At 57.8% G+C, this 26,367-nt stretch overlaps 2 protein-coding genes across 3 annotated transcripts; both read right to left on the bottom strand.

Moving 5' to 3' along the window:
• Positions 1 to 43: 43 nt before the first annotated feature.
• Positions 44 to 5,174, bottom strand: ASIC3 (acid sensing ion channel subunit 3). The gene is made up of 13 exons (XM_054494481.2): positions 5,050 to 5,174; positions 4,092 to 4,275; positions 3,398 to 3,965; positions 2,560 to 2,710; positions 2,208 to 2,335; positions 1,863 to 2,058; positions 1,693 to 1,749; positions 1,469 to 1,616; positions 896 to 987; positions 736 to 815; positions 561 to 632; positions 324 to 382; positions 44 to 224 (listed from the first exon to the last, which is right to left on the bottom strand). Exons 3-13 carry the CDS (start codon positions 3,929 to 3,931, stop codon positions 146 to 148), a joined length of 1,596 nt encoding a protein of 531 aa, XP_054350456.1. The 5' UTR covers positions 3,932 to 3,965; positions 4,092 to 4,275; positions 5,050 to 5,174; the 3' UTR covers positions 44 to 145.
• ABCB8 (ATP binding cassette subfamily B member 8) lies at positions 5,036 to 25,923 on the bottom strand. Of its 2 annotated transcripts, XM_054494475.2 has the most exons (16): positions 25,586 to 25,923; positions 20,293 to 20,605; positions 19,781 to 19,936; positions 19,610 to 19,704; positions 19,380 to 19,485; positions 18,466 to 18,627; positions 18,262 to 18,347; positions 18,059 to 18,156; positions 17,580 to 17,685; positions 12,246 to 12,279; positions 11,911 to 12,047; positions 11,623 to 11,717; positions 11,310 to 11,443; positions 10,433 to 10,580; positions 8,587 to 8,837; positions 5,036 to 7,599 (listed from the first exon to the last, which is right to left on the bottom strand). In XM_054494475.2, the coding sequence occupies exons 1-16, from the start codon at positions 25,678 to 25,680 to the stop codon at positions 7,459 to 7,461; spliced, it is 2,157 nt and encodes a 718-aa protein (XP_054350450.1). In that variant the 5' UTR covers positions 25,681 to 25,923; the 3' UTR covers positions 5,036 to 7,458. The 2 variants fall into 2 exon arrangements, with proteins under 2 accessions (XP_054350450.1, XP_054350454.1); XM_054494479.2 differs by lacking the exon at positions 20,293 to 20,605 and having other exon boundaries at positions 25,586 to 25,729.
• Positions 25,924 to 26,367: the final 444 nt, after the last annotated feature.

Below are 26,367 nucleotides of genomic sequence, written 5' to 3'. Positions count from 1 at the left end.
TTGGCTTAGCTACTCTCTGCCCTGTAAGAGAAACAGCTGAGGCTGATGCATAAGGACTTTATTTGGGGTGAAGACGGAAAAGCTACGTGCAGGCTAGGCATGTCCAGGATGTCAGGGCGGGGCTCCGAGGACACAGACAGCAGGTCTAGAGCTGTGTGACAAGGTAGCAGGTGCGGTGGGAGGCGGAGAGAGTCTTGGTGACGGCACAGGGAGGGGTGGGAGGTCTTCGGAACAGAGCAGAGTGCTGGGGTGGGAACCGGCACACCCACTGTCCTGTGCCTGCCCCTGCCCTCCCTTGATTTTAGGGAGCCATTATGTGTTACCTGGGGCCCAGGCTGAGGTGGGGAACTTGGGTTCGATGGCTGCCCAGCCCTTCCTGAAGCTGTGTGAGGACGAGAGGGTCAGAGGTGGGGAGTGGTCCTCCTCCCAGGGACCAGTCAAGGTCACTGCACACCCTCCTGCCTGTTTCTCCTCAGCTGGGGCGGGATGGTGGTCTAGGCTTCAGGGGTGGGGCCTAGCACCCTTGGAGCAGGCAGGGGCTCCAGAAGAGGGGCTGTTACCAGATTGGTGCTGGAGTGCCTTTGGGAGTGCCGTCGGTTCCAAAAATATCCCAGGACCTTGTCTCGGAACACCTGGAGGCAAGCAGGATGGGAGGTGGCCAGTGCATGCCTTCCCCCTCATCCTAGGGGCCCTGATTCCCACCTCCCACCCCCCGCAGTGGGGGCCTTGGCCCACCTCACAGAGGTAGTCTAGGATCTCGAGGATGGTGAGCAGGCTGGCCCCGATGAACAGCCCCATCTGGCCCCCAATGTCACCTGTGGAGACAGGGTCACCCTTCAACTCACAGCCACCTGCCTGCCCACAACTCCCAGCCCTGGGGGCCCTGCACACACACCAAGCAGCTCCGACATCTCATAGGCCTTCTTCTGCTCCACGGTCTCATAGTTGAGGGCCTCAAAGAAGATGTCCAGGGCCAGCACGTTCTCCCTGAGGACAAGAGTGGCCTCAACTGTGGGCTGGCCACCGCCTGGTGCCCACTGCTGGCAAGAAGCAGCTGTGGGTTCTCTCACCCCTTTCAAGAACCCTGGGAGGGGCCGGGCACGGTGGCTCACACCTGTACTCCCTGCACTTTGGGAGGATGAGGAGGGAGGATCTTGAGGCCAGGAGTGAGACCAGCCTCGGCAATACAGCGAGTCCCCGCCCCCGCCCCCCGCCGTCTCTATTTTTTAAAAGTAAAGATTAAAAAATAAAAGGAAAGGAAGAAAAAAAATCAGACCCCTGGGAGGAGGCGTCAGCATCCCCCAGGGCCAGAAAGGTTAAGCAACCAGCACGGAGCCCCAGAGCCAGTGAGGCTGCGGAGGCTGCCTCCGCCCGGGCTGTGCGCACGAGGGCTACGGCCTGGCCTGCCCCGCTCCGCCCCGTCGGGAGCCCCCGGCTCGGAGGAGCCCGCCCGCCCCGCGCAGCTCACGCGATGTAGGCCTCGCTGCGGTTGAGCTTCCGGGCCAGGAAGCGCGCGGCGGCGCGGCTCGGGATCCGCACCATGGAGAGCTCCTTGGCGTAGCGCGTGCTGGCGCACGGGTTGGGGCAGGCGCAGGAGTCCTTGCGAAGCATGGCATCTGCGGGCCACCGGGCAGCGTCAGCCGCCCGCGGGCTAAGCGGGGCGGACGGGAGGTGGGGGAGGCTCGCCCTTACCTATGGCCGGGTGTGCACAGTTCTTGTACTGCTGGGGGCTGCATACTGGCGCGTCGCCTGCGGGTGCCGGGGAGATGGCTTTAGAAGCAGCCTGCCGGGGAGATGGCTTTAGAAGCAGCCTCAGCTCCCTGGGCCCTGCCTGCCACAGGACGAAGACCCCAGCCCCTCACCTGGCATGTACACCATTCGGCAGCCGCACTTCCGAGCCACGTAGCGGGTTTCGCAGGCCAGGCGACACCCCATGAGGGTATAGGGAGGGCTGGGGCTGGGGCTGGGGGAGCCCAGGGGATCAGAGGGCTCCGGCTCATAGTTGGGGTTCAGAGATGCTGAACTGCAATCGCCCCAGGGCGGTGGCAGGAAGCTCAGCTGTGGGGGGACAGGGTTAAGGAGGCTTCCCGGAGAGCGTGAGAGGCCAGCTGGGGAAAGGCCCCTAGACAGGTCTGAGGAGCTGAGGGTTTAGGGTCCAAGGTGGTGTGGGCTTGAAGTAGTAGGTGTGGAGGCACACGGGAGGGTACCTGCTGCTGCTGGCAAGAAACAAAGGTCTGGTAGCCCGGGGACACCCCCAAGCCCAGCTGATCGATGATGGGCGGCTCCTCCTGGCTGTGGATCTGCACTCGGATCCCCACCTCAAACAGGGTCTCCTCTGTCGGGGAGGGAACTGTGAGGCCTGACCTGTGTGGTCAGGTCTCCTGCCCAACCAGACAAGACCTCTCACTGCAGCCCCTCTCCCCAGGACTGCCATGAGCCAGCCCAGCCCCTTTCACAGGTTCTGGGGGAACACCCTGACACCTCCTCTCCTCCTCTCCTTCCCCTAGCCTTTTGCACTCCATCCGTGCCCTCCCCCAGCCTCATTTGTGTGCTCCCTACCATTGTCCCTCCACACAGGTAGATATTCCTCCTGCTGCACGTCCAGCATGATGTCCAGCCCATTGCCCATGCCACCCCTAGTAGTGGTGAGCAGCTCTGCCCCATCGGCGCCAGAGTTAAATGTGTAGCACTTTCCCATCCGGGTGAAGATCTGGGGAGGGCAGACAGGGTGATGGCCATCTCCCCCAGGCAGGCACATGGTCATGGGACCTCTCCCCACCTCATGGTATGTTTGTGTTTATTCTTTGAATACTGAAGCCCGCAACTCAATGCCCCCAGCCCCACACTCCACGTGGGCACATGTTGCAGGACGCTCTGGGGAGCCCATCACCCCAGCTCCTCCATCCCGCCAATCCCCACCAAAGCCCAGGGCACAGCCTACAGGTTTTTCTGTGTTTCTCTGGGGACTGTGGGAAAAGGAAATGGGCCCCTGTGGCTGTCCTCCGGGGCTGGCAGTATGTTGAAAAGGCAGAGGGAAAGCAAGCCCCCTCCAACCTACTGGCAGAGATAGGGGTCTTCTGCCCCAGAATGGTCCCACCAGGGAGGACCACCAGCCCCAGGAGCAGGGCCTGCCTGGGCCAGACTCAGGCCTAGGGCCAGCCGGGGTCAGTGTGGCCTCACGCGTTCCCCTCGGGCTGGGAGACAGAGAAAGCCCCAAGGAGGACAGCTTCCTGGGCTGCACGGAGTGGCACTGGGGGGTGGGGAGTCCGTGGCTGCTAGGAAGGAAGAGGTCCCCTGGCTTTGGGGGAGCCTACGCTGGCTAGGGGATTGTGGGTGCTGGGCAGGGACTGGTCGGCTCTCTGGGTCCCTGGCAGGATAGGTAGGGAGGTCAGCTCACCGTGGTGAAGTTCTCAGGCCCACAAGGTTGGCCACGGAAGCGACAGTCCAGCAGCATGTCGTCCAGGGAGTGCCCAGCACGGGCATAGAGTTGCGCCATGTCAAAGGTGGGACTGGGCATGAAGCCGGGCGGTGTAGGGGGCCTGCCCAGGGTGCGCAGGAAGGCGGCGTGCTCTGCGGGATCCAGGCCCAGCAGCGCAGACCCAGCCCAGTGCAGGTCGTTGGGCGTTAGGCGCGAGCGGCGCAGCGGGTTGATGTTGCACAGGGTGACAGCCGGGAAGACGAGCCGGTGGCTTTCTCGCTCATCCAGGGCAGTCTGGTGGTGGAACTCCCTGTAGTAGCGCACCCTCTCAGCCACCTGGTAGAGGAAGGTGGCCACTGACAAGACCACAGCCGCTGCCCACATCCCCCGGCGCAGGCTCAGGCTGCCTGGCCCGAAGACGTGGCCCAGCCCGTGCATCGAGCAGTTGCTGGCGAACACGCGGATGTCCGAGGCTGGCCGCCGGGCCTCCTCTGGGCCTGAGGTGGGCTTCATGGCCAGAACCCAGGAGGGGGGCCAGCTACAGAGGCTTGGAAGAAGCGAGAGAGGGTCAGTCAGGGGGCTAAGGAGGCTAAGATAGGATTCAGGAGGTCAGGCAAGGAGAGGAGAGGAGAGGGTGGGAGAGAGCCAAGGTTGGGAGGCAGGGAGGCACTACCCTGGTGGGATTGGAGGTGATCTGGCCGGTCAGGTCCCACTGTTCCTTCCCGAGGAACAGGCTGTGGCTCCACTGGGCTAGGCACTGGGCTGGGAACTCCGCAGCAGACCAGGTGGGGCGTAGCTGACCGTGGCAGGCAGGGGCTGCGGAGCGGTGCTGAGCCGGTGGTGCTGAGCCGGCGCTGCTGCAAAGGATTGGGTTTCAGCAGTGAGGGGGGAAAGGGGGCCGACAGAGCAGTCTGGGGGGTAGGGGAGGTCCCTGGGGCCCCAGGCTGAGCCATTAGTGCAGCATGGAGGGGGGCATGGCTGTCCAAGATGAGAGGCGCCAGGAGGAAACCGCAGTGATCCCAGGGAGATCTTGAGGAAAGCCCAGAGGTAGATTGGGCCTGGAAGTGCCTTGGGGCCCCCTAGGCTCCCAGTTGCAACCCCTGTACACTGGCCCCGAGGGTCAGTCGCTGACCCCTGGCCTAGCTCCTCCGTCCTTTTGCCTCTGCGGCCTTCCCTCTAGCTTCACCCAGGATCTGTTCCTTCACGAATACCAGAGCTGGCTCTTGGCCAAGCTGGGAAGTGGTTGGAAGACTGGCATTGGCAGATCTCTTCTTTCTGTGCCCCCAGTATCTCAGCCTACACTGGATGGCGAGCGCACTCTTCACATCCCACTTCCAGGGCCCGTCTGTTTCCTAAGTGTCCCTCTCTCCCTAGGGAGTCAGAGCCTACCACCTCCCCACACTCAGGCCTCTGAGGATGTTGGCCTCTACAATGGTTATGGGCTCACCTGCCACCCCAGGTAGAACATGGGTGCCCCACCTGCCACCCTCCCGGGTACCACGGGTGCCCCACCTGCCATCTCAGGCACAACGTGGGTATTCTGTGATTTCCCATCTTATACTGCTATATCCAGGACCTGGAAAACCTACATTTTTCCAAAGGGCTGCATACCACCCATTATGTGCACATACCATAGTTTATTTAATGACTCCCCCACTGATGAGCACTGGGAGTGTCCAGTCTTTCCATTACAAACAATGTTGCCATATCTTCACACAGATGTGAACTCCCAGGACTTCGGTGGGCTTTTTTTGACCATGAGTGGTAAAAACATGGTTCCACCAGCCAAATGTGTGCACACACCATGCTGCAACTGCTGGGCCACCTGTCTGTCCTCCCAACAGGACACAAGCTTCATGGGGGCAGGGACCGTCCTCATTCCCCATCGTGGGTTCAATGGCACATGACAGGTGCTTGATTAATAAACACTTTGGAAGGACTGAGTACCATGGTTACAGCACAGGCGTACCAGCTCCCCAGAGCCACAGTGCCGTGCTTTGCAAGTATTTTACTGTAGATGATCCCACTCACACTCTCAAAACAGGCATTCACCATCAAGCACAGGTAGGCTCCCGCTCTCCACTGTGGAGCTAAGGCCGAGGCGAGGTTAGGAAGACGGCACGGCTCCTGCAGTCTAGCTCTTCCAGCTGGACTAGCTGTGGGGTTTCACTGCTTCTCTAGGGGGTGGGTGAAGGGCTGGATTTGAAGAAGCCGCCCAGAAGATATAAATCTGGTGTCAGAGGCATTTTGGGCAGCCTGAGGCTGATGACTGAGCGGGTGAAGCAGGAGCCACCTTGGCTGGCTGCCTGGCGAGGGAGGGGTCAGGCCAACAAGCAGGGCCCCGGCAGGGCTTGTGGACTCACCAGAAGCTGAGGCCCTACTCTGGACTGCCCTAAGGAGGGGTTTAGCTGTGAACCAGCCCCAGGCTCTGCTCCTGGGCCTCCACTGCCTAAAGACACAGCCTCTGATCTGTCAGGAAGTGGGATATCAAATCAGGGTGGATGTGGGCCTGGGGTTTTTGGATGGCTTGTCCTCAAAGCACCATCTAGTTCTAAACCATATCCATAAGAGCCTGTGGGTCCCACTCTGGCTCCTGCATGCAAACTTGAGCCGCTGCTGCCTCTTCCAGGCTGGCCTCCCAGCAGCACCAGCTGCTCCATCAATGCACTGCGCCACACCCCTGAAAGAGGGTACCACCCTTCTTTACACAGGATAAATCCAGAATGCTTGCCTGGCTGTGAAGGTGCACCGCAGGCACCACCTCTTCTCCTGCCCAGGGAAGCAGGGCACCGTGTAGTCCCACAGCCTGGGTGTGGCTGGATGGGGGAAGGATCCCAGTAGGAAGTGACAGCGGCACCAAGGTGGGGAGGGCTGGTGCATCTGCAGCAGTGCAGGGACACAAGGTCCTGCTGGGGTGCCAGTTCAGCCAAGGCCCTACTTGTGTGCCTTTCCAGGCCCCTCAGAAGCCAGCAGGAGCCTAGCCCCCTCATCCACAGCCTCGGGGCCACAGGCGCCCATCACTCAGGATGTCTGCCTTCCCCTTTCAAGGTGTGCCTCCCAGAACCTGCTGGGGAGGCTGGCCTGTCCACAGCCGCGCCCTCCTGGACCGATTCTGTACTGGATTCTGCAGTAGCTGCTCCATTTAGCTCTGTACTCGTCAGCAGTGTGGGCAGGAAGCTGAGAGCTCCAGGTGGGCATCAGCCCCTCCCATCTCCTTCAGAGCTGGGTGTTCTTGGTGTAGATGGAGGCTGGTCCACGATCTCAGTGGGTGAAAGACTCCAGGCACACAGGGCAGGGCCGGTGGAAGACAGCGTGGGAACTGGCCATTGTGGCCTCGTCCCTCCTACCCGCCCCAAGTGTTGGGCCCTGTTAGGCCTGTGTCCCTTGGGGGTGGGGAGGGGAGGTGAAATCTAGAAATCAGGACTGTGTTCACTATGCAGGGAGAAGGGAGGGAGGTTGTTTGGAAGATGGGGACTGTGGGTTCCAGGGTGAGCCAGGGGATAGGCTCCTTCTCCTATGGTCCAGCGAGGCAGTGGCGACACAGGAGAGGGAGTCAGTCCCCAGTCTAGGAAAGTGAGGTCCTAGCAAGGGTGTGGGAAGAGCTTAGGTTTAAATTCCCAGGCCCACTTCCAGACCCTGATTTTTAAAAACTCCCTGGAGCTACTGTAGGCCTGGCCAACTTGAAGCTGCTGGGTGGGGCGGGGAGACTGGCCAGAACGTCTCTGAGAGGTCTGGAGGGGTCTGGGCAAAGGGAGAACAGAGTGGAGGTGTCTCGGGGAACTCTGTGTCTGCCCATTGCAGCCCAATGACTCTGGCAGACTCTGGTGGGAGGGAGGCAGCCGGCAGGACTGGGGAGAGGAGGGAGGGATTGGCCTCCCCTGCCAGCCGCTCGGCCCCAGCTTTATTGTGAGCAGGAGCAGCCGCAGCGACTCTCCACATGCTGGCCCTCCTGGGGGCTCAGTCCCCAGTAGGCTCCCCCCAGGCTGAGCCCCAGCCCTAACACTGATGCTTGGCAGCGACCACACCTCAAGGGGCCCTTCTCAGGACTTGTGCTGGTGGTTCCTGGGGCCTTCTGGCTTTTTGGGCAGTGGGGCCGCTGTCCTCGGGGCATCCAGGGCCTGCCTGCGGATGAGCTCGGCGTACAGCCCGCCTTTCTTCAGGAGCTCTTCATGTGTCCCAGCCTGGAAGACGGGAGGGAGGGGCGGACGGTTGCTCCAAGGCATGCAGGCTTCAGAACACTCAGAGGGCTGAGCCTCTCTATCAGCCATTGGGTCCATGGTCACTTAGGCCGATGTCCCTTCTGGGGACACTCTGAAACCAATGCCCAATCTGAAAGGAACCACCACTGGCATGCTGCAGTAGTTACTGCCACTTCCCTACTTAGCTGAATTTTGGAAGAACATGATTCCCTCTGTCCCCCTTACAGAGCCCAAGGCTCCAACTCAGGATCTGTCTCCCTGCACAAGCCCCTCAGCCTTGGCTTGAATGAGCGGCTGTGAGCCAACGCCACACAGCCTCTGAGGTCCTACTCCTGACTCCCTGCACAGGTTCCTTGGCGCTGCTTCTTCTGCACCTGATACCCTGGGCAGCCAGCCCTGCTCCTCACTCCCAGCACCATACTCTGAGTATGTTTCCTTTTTGTTTTTTGAGACAGGGTCTCATTCTGATGCCAGGCTGGAGTGCAATGGCACAATCATTGTTCACTGCAGCCTCAACCTCTGGGGCTCAAGTAATCCTCCTGCCTCAGCCTCCAGAGTAGCTGGGAGTACAGGTGCATGCCACCACATCCGGCTAATTTTTTTTTTTTGGTATTTTGTAGAGACAGGGTCCCGCTATGTTGCCCAGGCTAGCCTTAAGAGATCCTTCTGCCTTGGCCTCCCCAAGTGCTGGGATTACAGGCACCCGGCTAGTACTTTTCCTTTTGATCCTGGGAGCTGATGGTGCAATAATACTATCCCAGGGGACAGAGGAAGAAACTGAGGGCCTGAGAGGCCAGGGCTTGGCTGAATGCAGGAACTCCTGACTCTACATGGGACGCTGCTTCCAGAATACAGCCCCCAAGGCCCTGGGGCCAGGCCACACCTTCATATAACTCATTGCAGCATTATGCCACTGTCCGTGATGAAGCCATCCTCAACCCACTGATCCACGCCCCCAGGACGACTAACCTCCCAGACACGGCCATCGGCCATGACGACGATGCGGTGGGCCCCACGGACAGTGCTGAGCCGGTGGGCAATTACCAGCACCGTGCGGCCTGCACTGGCCCGGTCCAGGGCCTCCTGTACGACCCGCTCGGACTCTGCGTCCAGCGCGCTGGTGGCTTCATCCAGTATCAGCACTGTGGGCTGCTTGATAAGAGCTCGGGCGATGGCCAGGCGCTGCTTCTGGCCCCCAGACAGGGTAGTGCCCCGTTCACCTGGGAAAGGAGGGGCAGGGCAGGAGCCTGAAGCTGTGCACTTGACGGTGGCCCACAAAGGGGCACAGGGTCCTTCCTGAATGCCCATCAAGATCCTCTAAGTGCCCCTCTCAGCACTGTGCACCCTCCTCCTGCCTCTGACCCCCCACCCGGCACTGTGCACCCTCCTCCTGCCTCTGACCCCCCACCCGGCACTGTGCACCCTCCTCCTGCCTCTGACCCCCCACCCCGCACTGTGCACCCTCGTCCTGCCTCTGACCCCCCACCCGGCACTGTGCACCCTCCTCCTGCCTCTGACCCCCCACCCCACACTGTGCACACTCCTCCTCTGGGTTGCCCCTGCACTGGCTCATCCCACCTCTGGGTCCCTCAGCCACTGTGCACACTTGCCCTGCCTCTGAGGGTGGCGTGACACCTGCCAGCAGGGCTTGGTGCACTCCAAGGGAGTTGCCAAATGCCCCTCCCCAGCCATGGCAGTGCCTCAGGCCAGGATGACCCACACCCTGTCGTGTGCCTGCAGTTCCAAGCCACCTTCCCAGCTCCCGGGTCTCTGTGGCTGTGGGGAACATCCAGCACCCAAACATGTGCTCTGGGGTCCAGTGACTCCAGGGAGGTGGAATTCGAAGCCCACAGAGGACAGCACAAGTGGCAGCCTGGGAGCCAAAAAGAACCTCAAGGTGACAGCAGGGTGACAGGTCAGTAAGGACACAGCCCCAAGAAGGCCCAAATGAGCAGAAAGTACTAGGATCAGAGATACAAGGAAAGTGCCACCCAAAAGAGATGTGGGAGAGCACCCAGTGAGGACAGCTGGCATCTGGACAGTGTATCAACACGGCTGGAGGAGCCATCTAGAACACGATGGCTGGGCTGGGGACACTGGCCCCACAGCTCAGAAGGCTGGACTCAGACTGACCAGCGTCGAGAAGCCCAGGTGTCCCTGTATCCTGAGAAGTGCTGAAACACTGTGCAACAGAGCCAAGACACTGGCCGAGAAACATGGCCCCGAAGGCTGGAAAAAGACCTGGGAGCTCTGCATGTCAAGCTCCAAGGTGCACGCCCTGCAGTGTCAGGCTGCGTGTTCCTAGTTCAGAACCACCAGAGCCCTCTCCTGGGGCCCATCCAGTCACCCCGATTCTAACGAGGAGAAACGACTTTAGAGATGAAAAGCACAGGAAGGAAACAGGAGCCAGAGGGGGATGGACAGTGGAGAGGAGGCAGCCCCCCGTTTCTTCTGTTGAGTCTGGGGAAGTAGCGGCCTTTTAGACTCGGTGAGGACTCCAAACACCATGCATCACTGTGTCCCTGGCCAGGGGCCTGTCATATGCCCTCTGTCGCATTCTCCAGCTCCTCCTAGAGCCCGTCCTGTCTCTGCAGCCTGCTTGGTCTGCTGGTTCTGAACCACATTGGCCTGGACTCCCCTGTCCCCACAGAACAACTCTGTCCCCTTTGGCTGTGCTTCTGGTCTTCCCTGACACAACTGTCTTTCTCCCCAGCTGTCCCTGCTGCCCTCAGTCCCACTGGGCTGCTCACTGCTCCTGTGGAATCCTGTGTCCCAGTGCCCCACCACCTGGTTCCCGGCAGACCCGAGTACCCACCGACGATGGTGTTGTAGCCCTCGGGGAAGCTGGTGATGAACTCGTGAGCATTGGCTTCCCGGGCGGCTGCGTACACCTCTTCATCGGAAGCTTCCAGCTTCCCAAAGCGGATGTTTTCCATGATGGTCGTCCCAAACAGGACGGGCTCCTGTGGGTGAGGGTTATGGAGACAGAGTCCACAGAAACATTCTCTCTGCCCCAGAAACCGGGGGGCCACCACGTACATTGGGACAGTCTATCTGGTGGATTAGATCAGGATCTCTTGAAGAATCAGACGTTCAAAGTCAGAGGTGAAGTGGGGACGCAGAGTGGCCCCCCAAAAGGGAAGGACAGGTCGACTTCCTACCAAGGGCCCAGAACCCCTCCCCAGGAGCTGGAGTAGGAGGAGCTGGCAGGGCAGGGCGCTGGGAGTTGGGGGCTTGCGTTTGCCTTTCTTCTGCACAGGCACTCTCCCTGGCGGGACAGCAGGCATACCCTCTTCATTCACGGCCCTCAAAGGGAAGGGTGGACCCTCGCTGGGCAGTGCCACCTCAAGCAGAGGGAGAACAGCTGCAGCTCAGCACCTCCACCATAGGCTTCTCTAGACCTGGATGCTATGGGATTTGCAGAGAATCTGAGGGATTCCCCATCTGTGTAGACTGCTGTAAATGGGGACAAAGCATCCCTGCTCTGGGAGACCAGGCAGAGCTGTGGCTGCTCCCGGGACAGGGATGCCACACCCACAGGACAGCTGAGGCCGTGTGAAGAAGGCCAGGGGTCTCCCAAGAGCAGCAAGGATGAGGGTGGGAAAGAAAGAAAAGGCACCTGAGGACTAAGGGGGCACGGCCCAGGGGAGGACAGGCAGTGGGAGCCAAGGGCCGCCCATGTGGCCCCGCACCTGGCTGATGAAGCCGACAACCTGGCCCCGGAGCCAGGAGGGGTCAAGGGTGCGCAGGTCCCGCCCGTCCAGCATCACCACGCCTGCCGTGGGGTCGTAGAAGCGCTCCAGCAGGGAAGCCACGGTGGTCTTTCCTGGGGAATTGGGTTGAGAGGGAGGGAGGCCAGGGATTCTGGGGATTGTCCCAGGAAAGAAGGCCCCTTGTGGCAGTGGAGGAAGAGACCGCACTGGGGGCTCACTGCTCCCGGCCTTGCTCTGAGTGGCTGCCAGAGAAGAGTCAGAGGGTGAAGAGAAGGTGGTGGGCTCCCCTTACCTCCCCCAGACTGGCCCACGAGGGCTACGATCTTGCCAGGGGGCAGCGTCAGGGTGAAGTCTTTCAGCACCTCGAAGCCGGGGCGGCAGGGGTAGCTGGGAGGAGCCGAGAGACCCGCAGTCAGACCAGGCTCCCAGCCCTTGTTGCCCGGGTCCCTCCTGAAGTCTCCCTGTAGCCCTCTGAGAGGGCCTGTCTATGGGGGGCATTAGTCCAGACCTCCACCCCCAAATCCTCTCGCCTCATCCTCAGCCCAAGGACCCATCCCCATGCCTGCTCACCCGTGCTGACCTGAAGCAGACGTTCTGAAATGTAACGGAGCCACGCAGCTGCTCTTTGGGGACACAGCAGCCCCCAGACAGCGGGATGCAGGGGTTCAGGGCCATGTACTCAAAGACCCGGGCGCCTGCACTCAGCCCCCGGACCACCTGTGGGAGGGGATCCAAAGTCCGCAGGGAGGCAGGAGTGGGGGTGACCACAGCATCTCCAGGGAGTGGCCGTGGCTCTGGGCTGGGGTCTCCCCAGCTCCTCTGCCCGCCCACACCCAGTCAATAGGCAGCTCCCACAGCGGCACACACATGGCACAAACTCCACATCCCAGGCCCTCCACCCTACCGGCCACTCACCTGACCAAACAGGACAGAGAGGTTGGCCATGGACCTGTCAGAAAAAGGAGAGAGGCTGGAGCAGAACAAGAAGAGCCAGAGAGGGGAAGGACGCCACGGTGGGGTAGGGGAGCAAGGAAGCAGGTGGCCTATGGCCAAATGCAGAGACTGCTCCTGCACCATGGGGGCGTGGAGCCCTGGGACGTAGCAACACCAGATCGCTGAGCCCTGGCTCCCTCCTTGGCCAGATGAGGATGACAGCTGTCCCTCAGCTCAGCCCAAGCCCCCGGGAGGGGGTGCTCCAGGAGGAAATGGAAGTGAAGGCACAGGCCTCTGTGGGTGTCCTCCACTGCCCTGGCCTGTGGTCTGCAGGGTGAGGCCTGTGCACACATGCAGGGGTGATATCAGCCCACGAGGAAGGGAGCCCAGCTGACCCACGGACTCCCTGCTCGGCCCTGAGGATGCAGAGGCCGCCACCGTGAACAGAGATCAAGGCTGTGTGGCTCACAAGGGGAGAGCAGATCTAATGCTGCAGACTCTTGGGGAAGCAATGACTTCAGCTGACATTTAGGTGGAAGAAGGGATGTTAAATCTTTTTAGAGAAAGAAGAAAACAGAAGACACTGGGCCACAGGGGAACTCTCGGGAGACCCCAAAACAAAATTCCCTGAAAAAAACTTTTCTCATGAGCTTGCCCCGCAGGTAAGTATACCCATGGTGTTATCTGTCTAGACAGTGGGTGGCCTCCTTTGTCCCGGCAGGGCCGGGGTAGGGCTGGCTGCCTGCCAGGAGGCTGAGGAGGAAGGTGAGTCACTGGGCCCTGACTGGCCTGGCTGACCTGTGACAGTGTGTTCATGCCTATGCCTGGTCCCCTCCTAAAGAAGAGGAAAGACTGACTCCCCAGCAACCCTTCAGCTGCAGACTCACTTCTTCCAGCACTAGGGTGGGGGTGAGTGGAAGGAGCCTCGAAACCCAAAAGGAAAAGGTCCCAGTGGACTCAGCGCAGTCAGCACTTACTAAAGGGACCCGGGGGAGGCACCAGGCAGGAAGGAGCCAGCCCAGCCAGCTATCTGTTGATGAGCAGGGGAACATTCTCCACCAGAGATCTGGAAGACATTAGGGCCTGGCAAAGGGGCTTGGCAGCAACTGTAATTCAAAATGCACATGACTCATTGGAGTGCGATGACCCTGCTCTCAGGGGCTGTGGGCTGTAGGCTACGGGCCTGTTTCCAGGTGGAGCCTGGCCCTGATTCTGATGAGGCGGCTGGGCCCCACTTGCTGTCTGTCTGGGCACCTCCCCATCTCCATCAGGAGTGCTCAGGATGGGCTCATAGGTTAGGCTGCCTGAGGTAGGTCGGGCCATCCTGCTCCCCTCTCTCTGCCTTCTCTCTGTTAGACCCCAGCGCCAATGCATAGGCCCTTGGCTTAGCTGGCAGGACCTAGTGGGAAACACACCAGCTGCTTTATGCAACAAATCCAATCCCCCCAAGATGAGTGGGAAAGAATCTCCACATAGGCAGGGCTAGAAGGACCCCCAAGAGGATGGGTCTAGGGCCTGTGGCTGTAGGAGCAGCTAGCGAAACAGCACAGACAAGCCCCTGGGGGTTCTTGTGTGTGTCATAAAATTGCTGGATGGCTAAGCAGTACCGTGGGAGGTAAAGTCAGAGTCTCAGGCCCTAAAGGGGAAGTGGGGGCCCCGAAGTGGGAGGGTTGGGGCTGGACAGTGCAGCCACTCTCCCCGCAGGGAGACTGTCCCACCACTGCCCACCACAGAGGGCTAAGGGGTGATTTTATTAAGGGAGCCACTGGGCTTCCTTTTTTCTTGAGACGGAGTCTTGCTGTTGCCAGGCTGGAGTGCAGTGGCGCAATCTCAGCTCACTGCAACCTCTGCCTCCCAGGTTCAAGCGATTCTCCTGCCTCAGCCTCCCGAGTAGCTGGGACTACCACCACGCCCAGCTAATTTTTGTATTTTTAGTAGAGACGGGGTTTCACCATGTTGGCCAGGATGGTCTCGATCTCTTAACTTCACGATCTGCCCACCTCGGCCTCCCAAAGTGTTGGGATTACAGGTGTGCGCCACCACACCCGGCTGCCACTGGGCTTCTTATGGGCCCTCAGGACTAAAACGACTGTCCCGTTCAGAGAGGCCAAAACTCTGGTCAAGGGAAGTGGGTCAGCACTGAGCAGGGCAGGCAGTGGTGGAAGCAGCCCCCCAAGACCCCATCTCTATCACAGTGAGAGCATCTGAACTCCAAAGCCACAACAGAACAGCTCCCAGCCCCCCAAGACCCCATCTCTATCACAGTGAGAGCATCTGAACTCCAAAGCCACGACAGAACAGCTCCCAGCCCCCCAAGACCCCATCTCTATCACAGTGAGAGCATCTGAACTCCAAAGCCACGACAGAACAGCTCCCAGCCCCCCAAGACCCCATCTCTATCACAGTGAGAGCATCTGAACTCCAAAGCCACAACAGAACAGCTCCCAGCCCCCCAAGACCCCATCTCTATCACAGTGAGAGCATCTGAACTCCAAAGCCACGAGAGAACAGCTCCCAGCCCCCCAAGACCCCATCTCTATCAGTGAGAGCATCTGAACTCCAAAGCCACGACAGAACAGCTCCCAGTCCCCAAGACCCCATCTCTATCACAGTGAGAGCATCTGAACTCCAAAGCCACGAGAGAACAGCTCCCAGCCTCCCAAGACCCCATCTCTATCAGTGAGAGCATCTGAACTCCAAAGCCACGACAGAACAGCTCCCAGCTCCCCAAGACCCCATCTCTATCACAGTGAGAGTAGCTGAACTCCAAAGCCACGAGAGAACAGCTCCCAGCCTCCCAAGACCCCATCTCTATCACAGTGAGAGCATATGATTTCCAAAGCCACGACAGAACAGCTCCCAGCCCCCCAAGACCCCATCTCTATCACAGTGAGAGCATCTGAACTCCAAAGCCACGACAGAACAGCTCCCAGCCTCCCAAGACCCCATCTCTATCACAGTGAGAGCATATGATTTCCAAAGCCATGATAGAACAGCTCCCAGCCCCCCAAGACCCCATCTCTATCACAGTGAGAGCATCTGAATTCCAAAGCCATGACAGAACAGCTCCCAGCCCCCCAAGACCCCATCTCTATCACAGTGAGAGCATCTGAACTCCAAAGCCACGAGAGAACAGCTCCCAGCCCCCACAAGACCCCATCTCTATCACAGTGAGAGCATCTGAACTCCAAAGCCACGACAGAACAGCTCCCAGCCCCCCAAGACCCCATCTCTATCACAGTGAGAGCATCTGAACTCCAAAGCCATGACAGAACAGCTCCCAGCCCCGCAAGACCCCATCTCTATCACAGTGAGAGCAGCTGAACTCCAAAGCACGACAGAACAGCTCCCAGCCTCCCAAGACCCCATCTCTATCACAGTGAGAGCATCTGAACTCCAAAGCCACGAGAGAACAGCTCCCAGCCCCCCAAGACCCCATCTCTATCACAGTGAGAGCATATGATTTCCAAAGCCATGACAGAACAGCTCTCAGCCCCCCAAGATCCCATCTCTATCACAGTGAGAGCAGCTGAACTCCAAAGCCACGACAGAACAGCTCCCAGTCCCCAAGACCCCATCTCTATCACAGTGAGAGCATATGAACTCCAAAGCCACGACAGAACAGCTCCCAGCCCCCCAAGACCCCATCTCTATCACAGTGAGAGCATCTGAACTCCAAAGCCACGACAGAACAGCTCCCAGCCCCCCAAGACCCCATCTGTATCACAGTGAGAGCATCTGAACTCCAAAGCCACGACAGAACAGCTCCCAGCCCCCCAAGACCCCATCTCTATCACAGTGAGAGCATCTGAACTCCAAAGCCATGACAGAACAGCTCCCAGCCCCGCAAGACCCCATCTCTATCACAGTGAGAGCATATGATTTCCAAAGCCACGACAGAACAGCTCTCAGCCCCCCAAGATCCCATCTCTATCACAGTGAGAGCAGCTGAACTCCAAAGCCACGACAGAACAGCTCCCTGGGCTGGAGGAGGGACGAGGCTGCCCAGGAGGCCTGAGCCCAGGACCAGAAAGGGTCTAAAGGTGCTCAGATTAGGGAGCATCGAGCAGAAATGGGGCCCACGAGGGTGTCCATGCAGCTGCGGAGATGGGAGGAACGTCTCTGTGGAATGTCAGGTTTGGGGCTGAAAATGGGAGCCTGTCTCCATCCACCTCCCCTTCCCTGGGACAGTACACCCTGCAGTGAGGGGTTCTGATCCGGCGGACACACACGCAGGGGTGCACCATGCAGCAGGGCGAGGACACATGCCTCAGCAGAATGGGGTGGGGGCCCCGGAGGAAGAGCAGGGGGCTCGTGGGGGAGGGATGGGGCGGCAGAGGTGATGCACAGTTGGTGGAGACAGGTCTTCACCCTTTGATGATCCGTTACAGCATATTTACTATCTCATTATTTACCATAACATATTTATGTAGAACTGCTTGTGTTTAGCTTGGAAAGAGATAGGAGCGGGGAGGCCCACCTTGGGCTGTCTGGCGATCAGCTCTGGTCACCCTAGAGGCTCAGCTGAGCGGGTAGTTTCGGACCAATGCAAAGCAATAAGCTATAAGGGTGGGGTGTGTGGGGACAGGGGTCAGCTTGTCATCCCTGGAAGTGACAGGCATGGGGAAGGGCAGCTCACAAAGCCTGTCAAGGATGGTCCTTCCATGCATGGAATGTCACAGCCTGCAGCAGAAGGGAATTCGGACAGGGTGCAACACAGAGGAAGCTGAGGACACAATGTGGAGTGACAAAATGCAGTCACAAAAGGATATAGTCTGACTCCACTTACAGAATGTCCCTAGAGTTGTCAAATCATAAGGATAGAAAGCAGAATGGTGGGTGTCAGGGGCTGGGGAAGGGTGAATGGGGATTCGAGTTTCATGGGGTTAGTTTCTGCTCTGCCAGGTAAGAGTTCTGGAGACAGACGGTGACGACAGCCGCACAGCAATGTGAGTGCACCCACTGCCCATGAGCCGCACACTTCAAAATGGTTAAAATGCTGCATTTTATGTTTTGTGTACTTTACCACAGTTAAAACAAATTTTTAAAAAGCCTGTCAATGAAACTTCTGGGTCCTCTGGAAGGCTGAAGATGACAAGGACCTGCCTGCTGCAGCGCCACTGCCCCAGCCGGGAAGGTTGTTATGGGCCCTGAGGGGCTCTCTCCCCCCACCCTATGCATCCCTGGGGAAGCTGGGCAGGCCTGGAGCTGCACAGCAGTCAGCCCCCAGAGAAGGCTGGCACCTGTGTCCCCTAGCCCACAGGGCTCTGGAGGGCGGCAGGGGGCTCTGTAGCGATGGGAACGGTCCCCACTTACCTTTGTACTGTCTGGGAGGCCACCAGGAAGGACATGAGGTCTCCCCCTGTCAGCTGCTGTCCGGCCACAAGGGAGCCCCCAATAAATAGGGTACCCAAGACCATGCCTGCAGGAGAGGGGAAGTGAGGGAGGACGAAGCCAGGGCAGAGGAAACAGCCCTGGGCCTGCTCTGCCACTGCTGACTGGGAGAGTCAGGTGAGGTGCATGACTGGTCCCAGCCTTGGCTTCCTCCTCGGAAGAGCAAGTCGGGGTGGGCACACCTCCATGGCCTCCTTGAGGGTGGCCCTGTAGCGTTCCACATGGCGTCCCATAGCTGGGTTGGGACATCGGCACCCTCCCTTTACCTGCAAGAGTTAGCAGCTGGCCCGAGGCAAATGCAGGCAGCCAGCAGATGAAGGGCGGGCCTTTGCCTGCCTTGGCTGCTCCCAGCTCCTCCCCAGCCCACAAGGGCCCCTCCAGCCCCCAACTGGCTCACTCACAGTTGAAGGCGATGTTGGAAAGCCCTTGGAACAAGGCGATGCCGCGGCCCAGCTCCTCTGCCCGGCAGCGGCATGCTTCCAGCTCTGCTCCGTAGCGCCTGGTGAGAGAGACCAGTGCACTCAGGAGGCAGCTGGGCTGGCACGAAGGGTGGGCAGGGTGTGGGGGGCATCTCTGCTTTGTGCTCCGCCCTCCCAGGACTCACTCCTCTTCCCGCTGCTCCATGGCGAAGGCACGCACAGTCCGAACGTTGCCCAGGGCCTCGTCTGCTACGCCCATTGCCCTGGCGATCTGCAAGGAGTCCAGGAAACGGGACAAGGAGTCCAGGATGGGGACAGGGAGGAGTTCCAGGGAGTGGAAAGAGAAACAGTGTGGGGAGGGTGAAGAGGATGGCCAGGAATGGCGGTACCTGCTCCTGACACTGGCGAGACAATTTTCGGAGGCCTGAGCCCATCAGGGTGCCCACTCCCATCAGGGCCGGTGTGGCCAGCATCAGCAGCAGCGTGAGGCGTGTAGACAGCATGGACAGGGACACCAGGCAGCCTGCCACCTGGGTGCAGCTTCGCAGCCCCTAAGGAGTGGGAGGGAAGGCGGGAGGCTACGGCGTCCGCACCATGACAGGAACGACTCTTCCAAGGGTCAGCTGGCTGTAGCTCTGCACTCCCAAGGCCAAGGCCCAGGTCTTGGCCCCTGGGAGGCCCAGTGGCAGTCCATCGGTCACAGTACGTAACCCTAACTTGGCCAGTCGGAGTGCGAGCAGCAGGCCTGAGGGAGCCGAGCCAGAATGCTATGAACTGTGGCATCCTTCCCCTAGACAAATCCTGGCTTGCTTCTCTTTCTGTTCTAGGAACTGAACAAAGAGAATCGCATGGGGGCACACCACTGACCACCTAGGCCAGTGTGTGGCATGATGCAGCAGTCAGAGTCAGTGTGGGCAGATAACGGGAGGGCATCTGTGTTTGGTAGGCCACTGCGCACGCTCAATGCTTGTCAGCAATCCAGGCATTCTGGGGACAAGGCAGGCGAAGTGATTTTGCTCTTGCCAGGAAAGGCTCTTGTCTGAGTGCTTGGGAAGGCTTTCCAGGGAAGATTCGGTTTCAGAGCAGTGGAGAAGCAGCCCATCCTGACCTCGGACACTGCCTCTACACTCTCCTTCCGTGAACTTCCATGGTCCCTCACTCATGCCCTCACCAGGCAGTGGGCTTCTCAAGGCAGTGTGCGCCTGTCAGCCCAACATCAAGGCTGGGGCGGGCAGAGTTGGCCTGGTGAGTCCACATGGGAAAGTTTGTGTGTGGATGTGGTGGGGGCCACTGGGCCACTGACCTGGGAGATGACAAGCTTGAAGGATGACTTAAACTCCTGCACGTCAGTTGTCAAGCGGCTCACCAGCTGCCCTGTCTTATTGGCATCAAAGAAGGCGATGTCTTGTCTGGCATGGAACATGGACCAACAAGGAAGGCAGAAGAGGGAGACATTACTTCAGGATAAGGCCCTACCCCCAGACCCCTCGGGCCATCAGTCACCCCAACTCTGCACCCTGCGGCTGGCAGTACCGAAGCAGGGAGCTGAAGAGGGCCCTCCGCATGTCCACAGCCATGCGCTCGCCAACATGGGACAGCAGCACCAGGTACCCGAAGGTCAGGAGTCCCTGCGAAAGAGCCCAGTGCACTCAAGGATGCCTCGGGTGGCTCCTCGGCGGCCCCCAGCCCCACTCCTGGCTGTACCTGGACACCATAGAGGATAAGCAGGTGGGTGCTGAGATTCTGGGACTCAGTCATGAAACTCCCCACGTGGTCCCTCGTGTACTTGGCCACGATCTCTACCAGCTGGCCCAGGAGCAGGGGGATCTGTACATTCACTAGTGCCGCACCCAAGGCCAGCTGGAAGGGGAGACAGAGGGGACAAATGTTTTGAGTGGGGGAGCCACACGCCTCCCCATCCCCAGCCAGATCTTGGCCCTTCCTCTCCCACTACTGAGCCCTGCTCTTGTCCAGGTTGCGGCTGGTCATGTGGACACATCAGTGCCTCTCAGAGGTTCAAACCCTGGCTTCCAGCCCCCACGGAACCCTGCCCACCCAGCCACCCAGTGTTGATGCTCCTGGCACCCCTGGACCCCTGGCTAGCCCTCACTGCTCCCGTGAGCTCTCCCCTGAGAGGCAGCGAGGCAGGAATGCCATCCCTTTGCAGCTCTGGGTCCTGCCCTGTCCCCAGGATGGAGAAGTGGGGAAAGCCTCACCACGACGGCTACCCCCAGGACCAGCAGGTGGGGGCGCAGAAACTGCCAGAAGAGCTTCCAGTTAAAGCGAGACCCCACGACATGGGGTGTGGAGCTGGCAGGAGTGGCCTCTTCTGCCTCACACAGGGCCACAAGGCAGAGGTGGGGATGCTTACTCAGTACCATGGGGCCTAGCAGGGCTCCCCCAACCCAGCACCAGGCAGACGGGCTCCATCTGGGAGCTAGGGGGGCTCGAGGGAGGTGGGCCCAGAGCTGGGACCGTAGGTGGGCCACGGCCCAGAAGAGGGAGGAGCTGCGGTAGCCATCAGAGTACCTGTAAGGAGAGAGAGGCATGGAAGGCTCGAGGCTCCGACTGCCCTCCAGCTGACCAGCACACCCATGGGGCTCTGGCTGAGCCCTCTGGAAGCAGTACTTCCTCTTCTTTCAGGCCCTTGCCCCTGCCCTTCTCAGGGCTGTTCTGAAGCAACTTCAGTTTCTAAGACATGTCCATGGGCAAAGTTGCAGAGGAATGAGATGCTGAGCACAAAATCTAGTCTTAAAAGTCTTATTCCCCTGGGCGTCTCTCAGGCCACACCCAGCCAGCCAGGGCCCTCGAAGCCTCGACTCCAGGCTCTGACAGAATGACAGCCTAAAGAACTGGATGGCACGTTAGATGGCCACACACTGCCTGGACAGGAAGGGGCCGGGGGTTCAAGGGACCACGGTGCAGAGAGGTGAGGAAAGAGCTGCTCCTGTGCCCGGCACTGGACTTGCTCACAGCAGCCACCAGGGCAGACATGGCCCCACCTCCTGGAGCTAATGGGCTACTTCCCTTGATCCTCACCTCCCTGGGAGGGAGGTACCATTATTCTCACCTGACAGATGAAAAAAATCATGTGGAGCTAAGAGAGCTGAAATAACTTGTCCCCAGGCAGCAGAACTGGGACGAGCAGGGAACCAAGTCTGAAGTCTGACTCCAGCACCCAGGCTGGCTCTACTCTGCCAGCGTGCCATGTCTTCTGATGTCCCAGGCCCATTACCCTACCTCCCCTCCCTGGCCTGGGGCGCCATGACACATGCTCCCTCTCCACAGCTGAAGGAGGAAACAGAGAAAAATAAAAATTCTAATAACTTATCTTGTCATCTTGAATAGGCCAATTACCTTCTCTTTCCTTCAGCTGTCGCATCTATAAAATGCTAACATCGATTCCACTATTCTAGACATTGTGTTTTTGTTTTTTTTTTTGAGACAGAGTCTCACTCCGTCACCCCGGCTGGAGTGAAGTGGCACGATCTCGGCTCATTGCAGCCTCTGCCTCCCGGGTTCAAGAGATTCTCCTGCCTCAGCCTCCTGAGCAGCTGGGACTACAGGCACGAGCCACCACGCCCAGCTAATTTTTGTATTTTTAGTAGAGATGGGGTTTCGCTATATTGGCCAGGCTGGTCTTGAACTCCTGACCTCATGATCCACCCGCCTCAGCCTCCCAAAGTGCTGGGATTACAGGCATGAGCCACCGCGCCTGGCCTATTCTACACATTTTGAACCTACTGTGTGCAGGTGCTCTGCTCGGGGTTATGGAGAGGATGGAGATGAACATGACAGCTGAAGTAACTCCCCTCACAGCAGTCATGCTTGAGTGCGGGAGACTCACAGTTAACTGGAAATCAGAGGCACAAAACAGCTTGAAGCCCTGCTCCTCCTTCTCCTCAGAAGGAGTCAGGAAAGGCCTTCTAGGTGAGGCCTGAGGGGGAACAGGCCAGGCACAGGTGGGGGTGGAGTGTAAAGGGGAGAGCTCTAGGCAGAGGGAAAGCAAGTGTGGGTGTCTGCAGTAAGAAAGGATGGGAGAGAAATTTCAGGAATGGTATGACTGAAGCCTGACCTACAAGAAGGGAAAAGAGACATGAGACTTGGGGGAGGGGCAGTTTTCTAGTTCTTATAAAGCTTCTGGACTTGGGGGGCAATAAGGGTCATGGTGATTTTTAGGCTGAGGTGTGCCAAGATTAGGTTTGCATTTTAAAGATCATAGCATGGCCGGGCGCAGTGGCTCATGCCTGTAATCCCAACACTTTGGGAGGCTAAGGCAGGTGGATCATTTGAGGCCAGGAGTTCTAGATCAACATGTTGAAACCCTGTCTCTACTAAAAATTAGCCGGATGTGGTGGTGTGTGCCTGTGGTCCCAGCCACTTGGAAGGCTGAGGCAGAGAACCACTTGAACCTGGGAGAAGGAGGTCGCTGCAAGCCAAGATCGTGCTACCGTACTCCAGCCTGGACAACAGAGCAAGACTCTGTCTTGGAAAAAAAAAAGATCATAGCAGAGGGGCATGGGCTGGAGGCAGAAAGGACTGGTTGTAGGGAGCAGAAGTTATCCAGCCAGGAGAGGATGGTGAGATCTAGAAGATCTAGATGAGTTTACTGATGGGGAAAGGCTTTAAAAAAAGAATAGTGTGAGCTTTTCTCTTTACCATCACAGCCTTTCACATCCCTAGACCCTTCTAATTGCAGTCTTCATCTCATCCTTCCCCTGCTTTCAGGAAGGCCTGTGCCTTTTGCCAACATGAGGCCTTCTCCCACCCCATTCCAACTGCCAGGTTTTTATGTCTTGTTTTTCACTGTGTTCTTGTTTCTATCATAAAGATAGAGACGCTTACTCTCCTTCTGCCTTGTGTAACTGTCCAGTTTTCCCATTACGCCATGTGTTTCTGAAAGGCAGGAAATTATATCTTAGATAGCACTGGCAGAACTCCGGTACATAATAGATGTTCCGCAAATGTTTATGTTTGTTGAGCACATGCATGCCCTCATTAGAGGTGCAGGACAATCTGACCTAACTACTACAGGGTTTTGCAAATGTTTAGACTTACTGTGGTCTACAGCAAGAAACATATCTTACTTGCAACCCAGTACAATGAAGGCATACATGCTACACAAAATGGAAATGCTTCAGAAAATAATATTTTCTCTAATTCTTAACATGTATTCTGATTCTTTTCTTTTCTTTTCAAGACAGGGTCTCACTCTGTTGCCCAGGCTGGAGAGCAGTGGCGCTATCTTGGCTGACTGCAACCTCCACCTCCCAGGTTCAAGCCATTCTCCTGCCTCAGCCTCCCAAGTAGCTGGGACTACAGGCGCCTACCACCATGCCTGGTTAATTTTTGTATTTTTAGTACAGACGGGGCTTCACCATGTTGGCTAGGCTGGTCTCAAACTCTTGACCTCAAGTGATCTGCCTGCCCCGGCCCCTCAAAGTGCTGGGATTACAGGTGCAAGCCAACGCACCTGGCTAATTTTTGTATGGGGTTTCACCATGATGGCCAGGCTGGTCTTGAACTCCTGACCTCAAGTGATCTGCCTGCCTTGGCCCCCCAAAGTGCTGGGATTACAGGTGTGAGCCACTGTGCCTGGCCTACATTTACTTTTATTTATTTATTTATTTACTTATTTGAGATGGAGTCTTGCTCTGTCACGCTGGAGCACAATGGTGCAATCTCGGCTCACTGCAACCTCTGCCTCCCGGGTTTGAGCAATTCTCCTGCCTCAGCCTCCCGAGTAGCTGGGACTACAGGCGCGTGCAACCATGCCTGGCTAATTTTTGTATTTTTAGCAGAGACGGGGTTTCACCACGTTGGCCAGGCTGGTCTTGAACTTCTGACCTCAGGTGATCACCTGCCTTGGCCTCCCGAAGTGCTGGGATTACAGGTGTGAGCCACCGCGCCCAGCCTATATTTACTTTTAAATGGTCCTGACCAACTAAATTCATTTCATAATCTATTGAAAAATACTGACTAATGAACACATATATACTTGAATATTATTTGATGTCTTTCCTTGGGTTTCTCTCTGGTTTAAATAACATCAACACCCTTACTCTTTCCTAAGAACTGTTTTTAAACCTTTCAATAATTTAGCATGGTCTTTTTCCAGCTTCTTGCATTGTCTCCAAACTAAGACTCTAAGAAAGGCTTGGTTGTTGCCAAGAGCATGTTGATTACTTCCCAGCACCAAGACTTCCAGCTCCAGCTCGATCCAGCTCTTGCCCTCCATCAGTCAGATGGGCTTCCCAAATGACACAACACCACATCCATCTGCCCTTGGGAATCTTCTATCTGTTTGGCCCCCAAGTAATTCACTCTAGGATTACAAAGGACGGCCAGGTGAGGTGGCTCATGCCTGTAATCCCAGCACTTTGGGAGGCTGAGGCAGGCAGATCACCCGAGGTCAGGAGTTCAAGACCAGCCTGCCCACCAACATGATGAAACCCCATCTCTACTAAAAATACAAAAATTAGCCGGGTGTGGTGCACATCTGTCATCCCAGCTACTTGGGTGGCTGAAGCATGAGAATTGCTTGAACCCAGGAGGCAGAGGTTGCAGTCAGTCAAGACCATGCCACTGCACTCCAGCCTGGGCGACAGAGCAAGACTCTGTCTCAAAAAAAGAAAAGAAAAGAAAAGAAAAGGAATCAGTCCCTTCTCATAAAGCATTTACATTCGAGTTGTAGTTTCAGGGTCCTTGTTTGTTTCCCATCTGTCTGTCTGTCTCTCTCTCGACCAACCTGTGTAGAGTGTTTTGCCAAAAACACACATGTACAAGTTATTAGATTGACTCTTTTTTTTTTTTTTTTTCCTAAGACAGAGTCTCACTCTATCACCCGGGCTGGAGTGCAGTGGCCGTGATCTCAGCTCACTGCAACCTCCGCCTCCCGGGTTGAAGCGATTCTCCTGCCCCAGCCTTGGAAGTAGCTGGAATTACAGGCGCGTGCCACCAATCACGGCAAATTTTTGTATTTTTTAGTAGAGACGAGGTTTTGCCATGTTGGCCAAGCTGGTCTCGAACTCCTGGCCTCCCAAAGTGCTGGGATTACAGGAGTGAGCCACCGCGCCCGGCCTATTAGATTGGCTCTTTATCCCTGCTGAACATCTCTAGTTCTTCTTCGACTCACTTTGAATCCTGGAAGCACCACTACATTAAATGTCTCTTCATAGTAATAAGAATTTTCGTCCAAATCGCCCAATCAACTCCAGGGCCAGGAAAGCCGACCCCTGGTCGGGAGTGCTGACTGGGCGTGGTCACTGACCCCGAGCGTCCCCTCCTTCTGGCTGACACGCGGCTGCAGACGCAGGAGCCTCCTGCTGGCGACTGGAGTGTCACTATAAATAATTGAGGCCAACACCCGCGGAGTGACATTCCACCCCGGTAGGCCTGGCCTACAGCTCCCAGCAAGCCTCGCGCAAGCCCGTGGACTCCATCTCCCGGTGGGCCGGCACTGCCCTGCCGGCCGGTCAATGGCCCGCGCTGAGGTTTTTCCTTTTTTACCTGACAGCTGAGAATGTCTGGAAGCGGAGGGGCGGTAGCAGCCTGCCTGGGAATGGGCCACCCCGAATCCCGACCCGAAATAAATGCACCAGCATGCTGAGGCGGGAACACAGCAGAAGCAGGCAATAGCAGTTTCACCCTCATCCCACTGAGGGCTCCATGTTGGCTCCCGCCCCCATCCCGACAACCCCCTCGCGCCTTGGCAGTGATTGGTGAAAAGACACATCAATCTCATTTCAAGCTGTGATTGGAGGATATGTTGTCAGCCCCGTCCTTTTGGAACTGTGACTGGAGAGAATCGCCTACCCGCCCGCCCCCTGCTCTGGGCGGAGCCGAGCAGGAAGTCGGCCTGCCTTTTGCCAGGTGCTCCAGTCGGCTCCGGGTGACGTCAAAAAGGCGTGCCCCGACTGGCCCTACAAGCTATGGAGTATCCATAGTAACGCGTCAGCCGCCGACCTCGGGCCATTTTCCCAAGGTTCCAGGATCTCTGTAGATGTCCCGTCGTCTCAAGGGCGTGTAGAACGCGGGTTTTGGGGGAGGAATGAACAAAAATCGACTGGGAGTTTTTTCAAAACACGTACATATGCCCTGCCACCCACCCCGCTCTCCTAGGTGCGTCAGAACTGCTGGGACATCTGTCACGTGAAGGGGTGGGTTGCCCCTCCACACCTGTGGGCGTTTCTCGTTAGGTGGAAGGAGAGACTTGGAAAAGAAAGAGGCCGGGCGCGGTGACTCACGCCTGTAATCCCAGCACTTTGGGAGGCCGAGGTGGGTGGATCACG

The sequence above is a fragment of the Pongo pygmaeus genome, chromosome 6 (genome assembly GCF_028885625.2).
Source record: "Pongo pygmaeus isolate AG05252 chromosome 6, NHGRI_mPonPyg2-v2.0_pri, whole genome shotgun sequence".
Taxonomy (NCBI): Eukaryota; Metazoa; Chordata; class Mammalia; order Primates; family Hominidae; genus Pongo; species Pongo pygmaeus.
The sequence above is the reverse complement of the archived record's forward strand: the minus strand, read 5'-3'. Positions and strand labels throughout refer to the sequence as shown.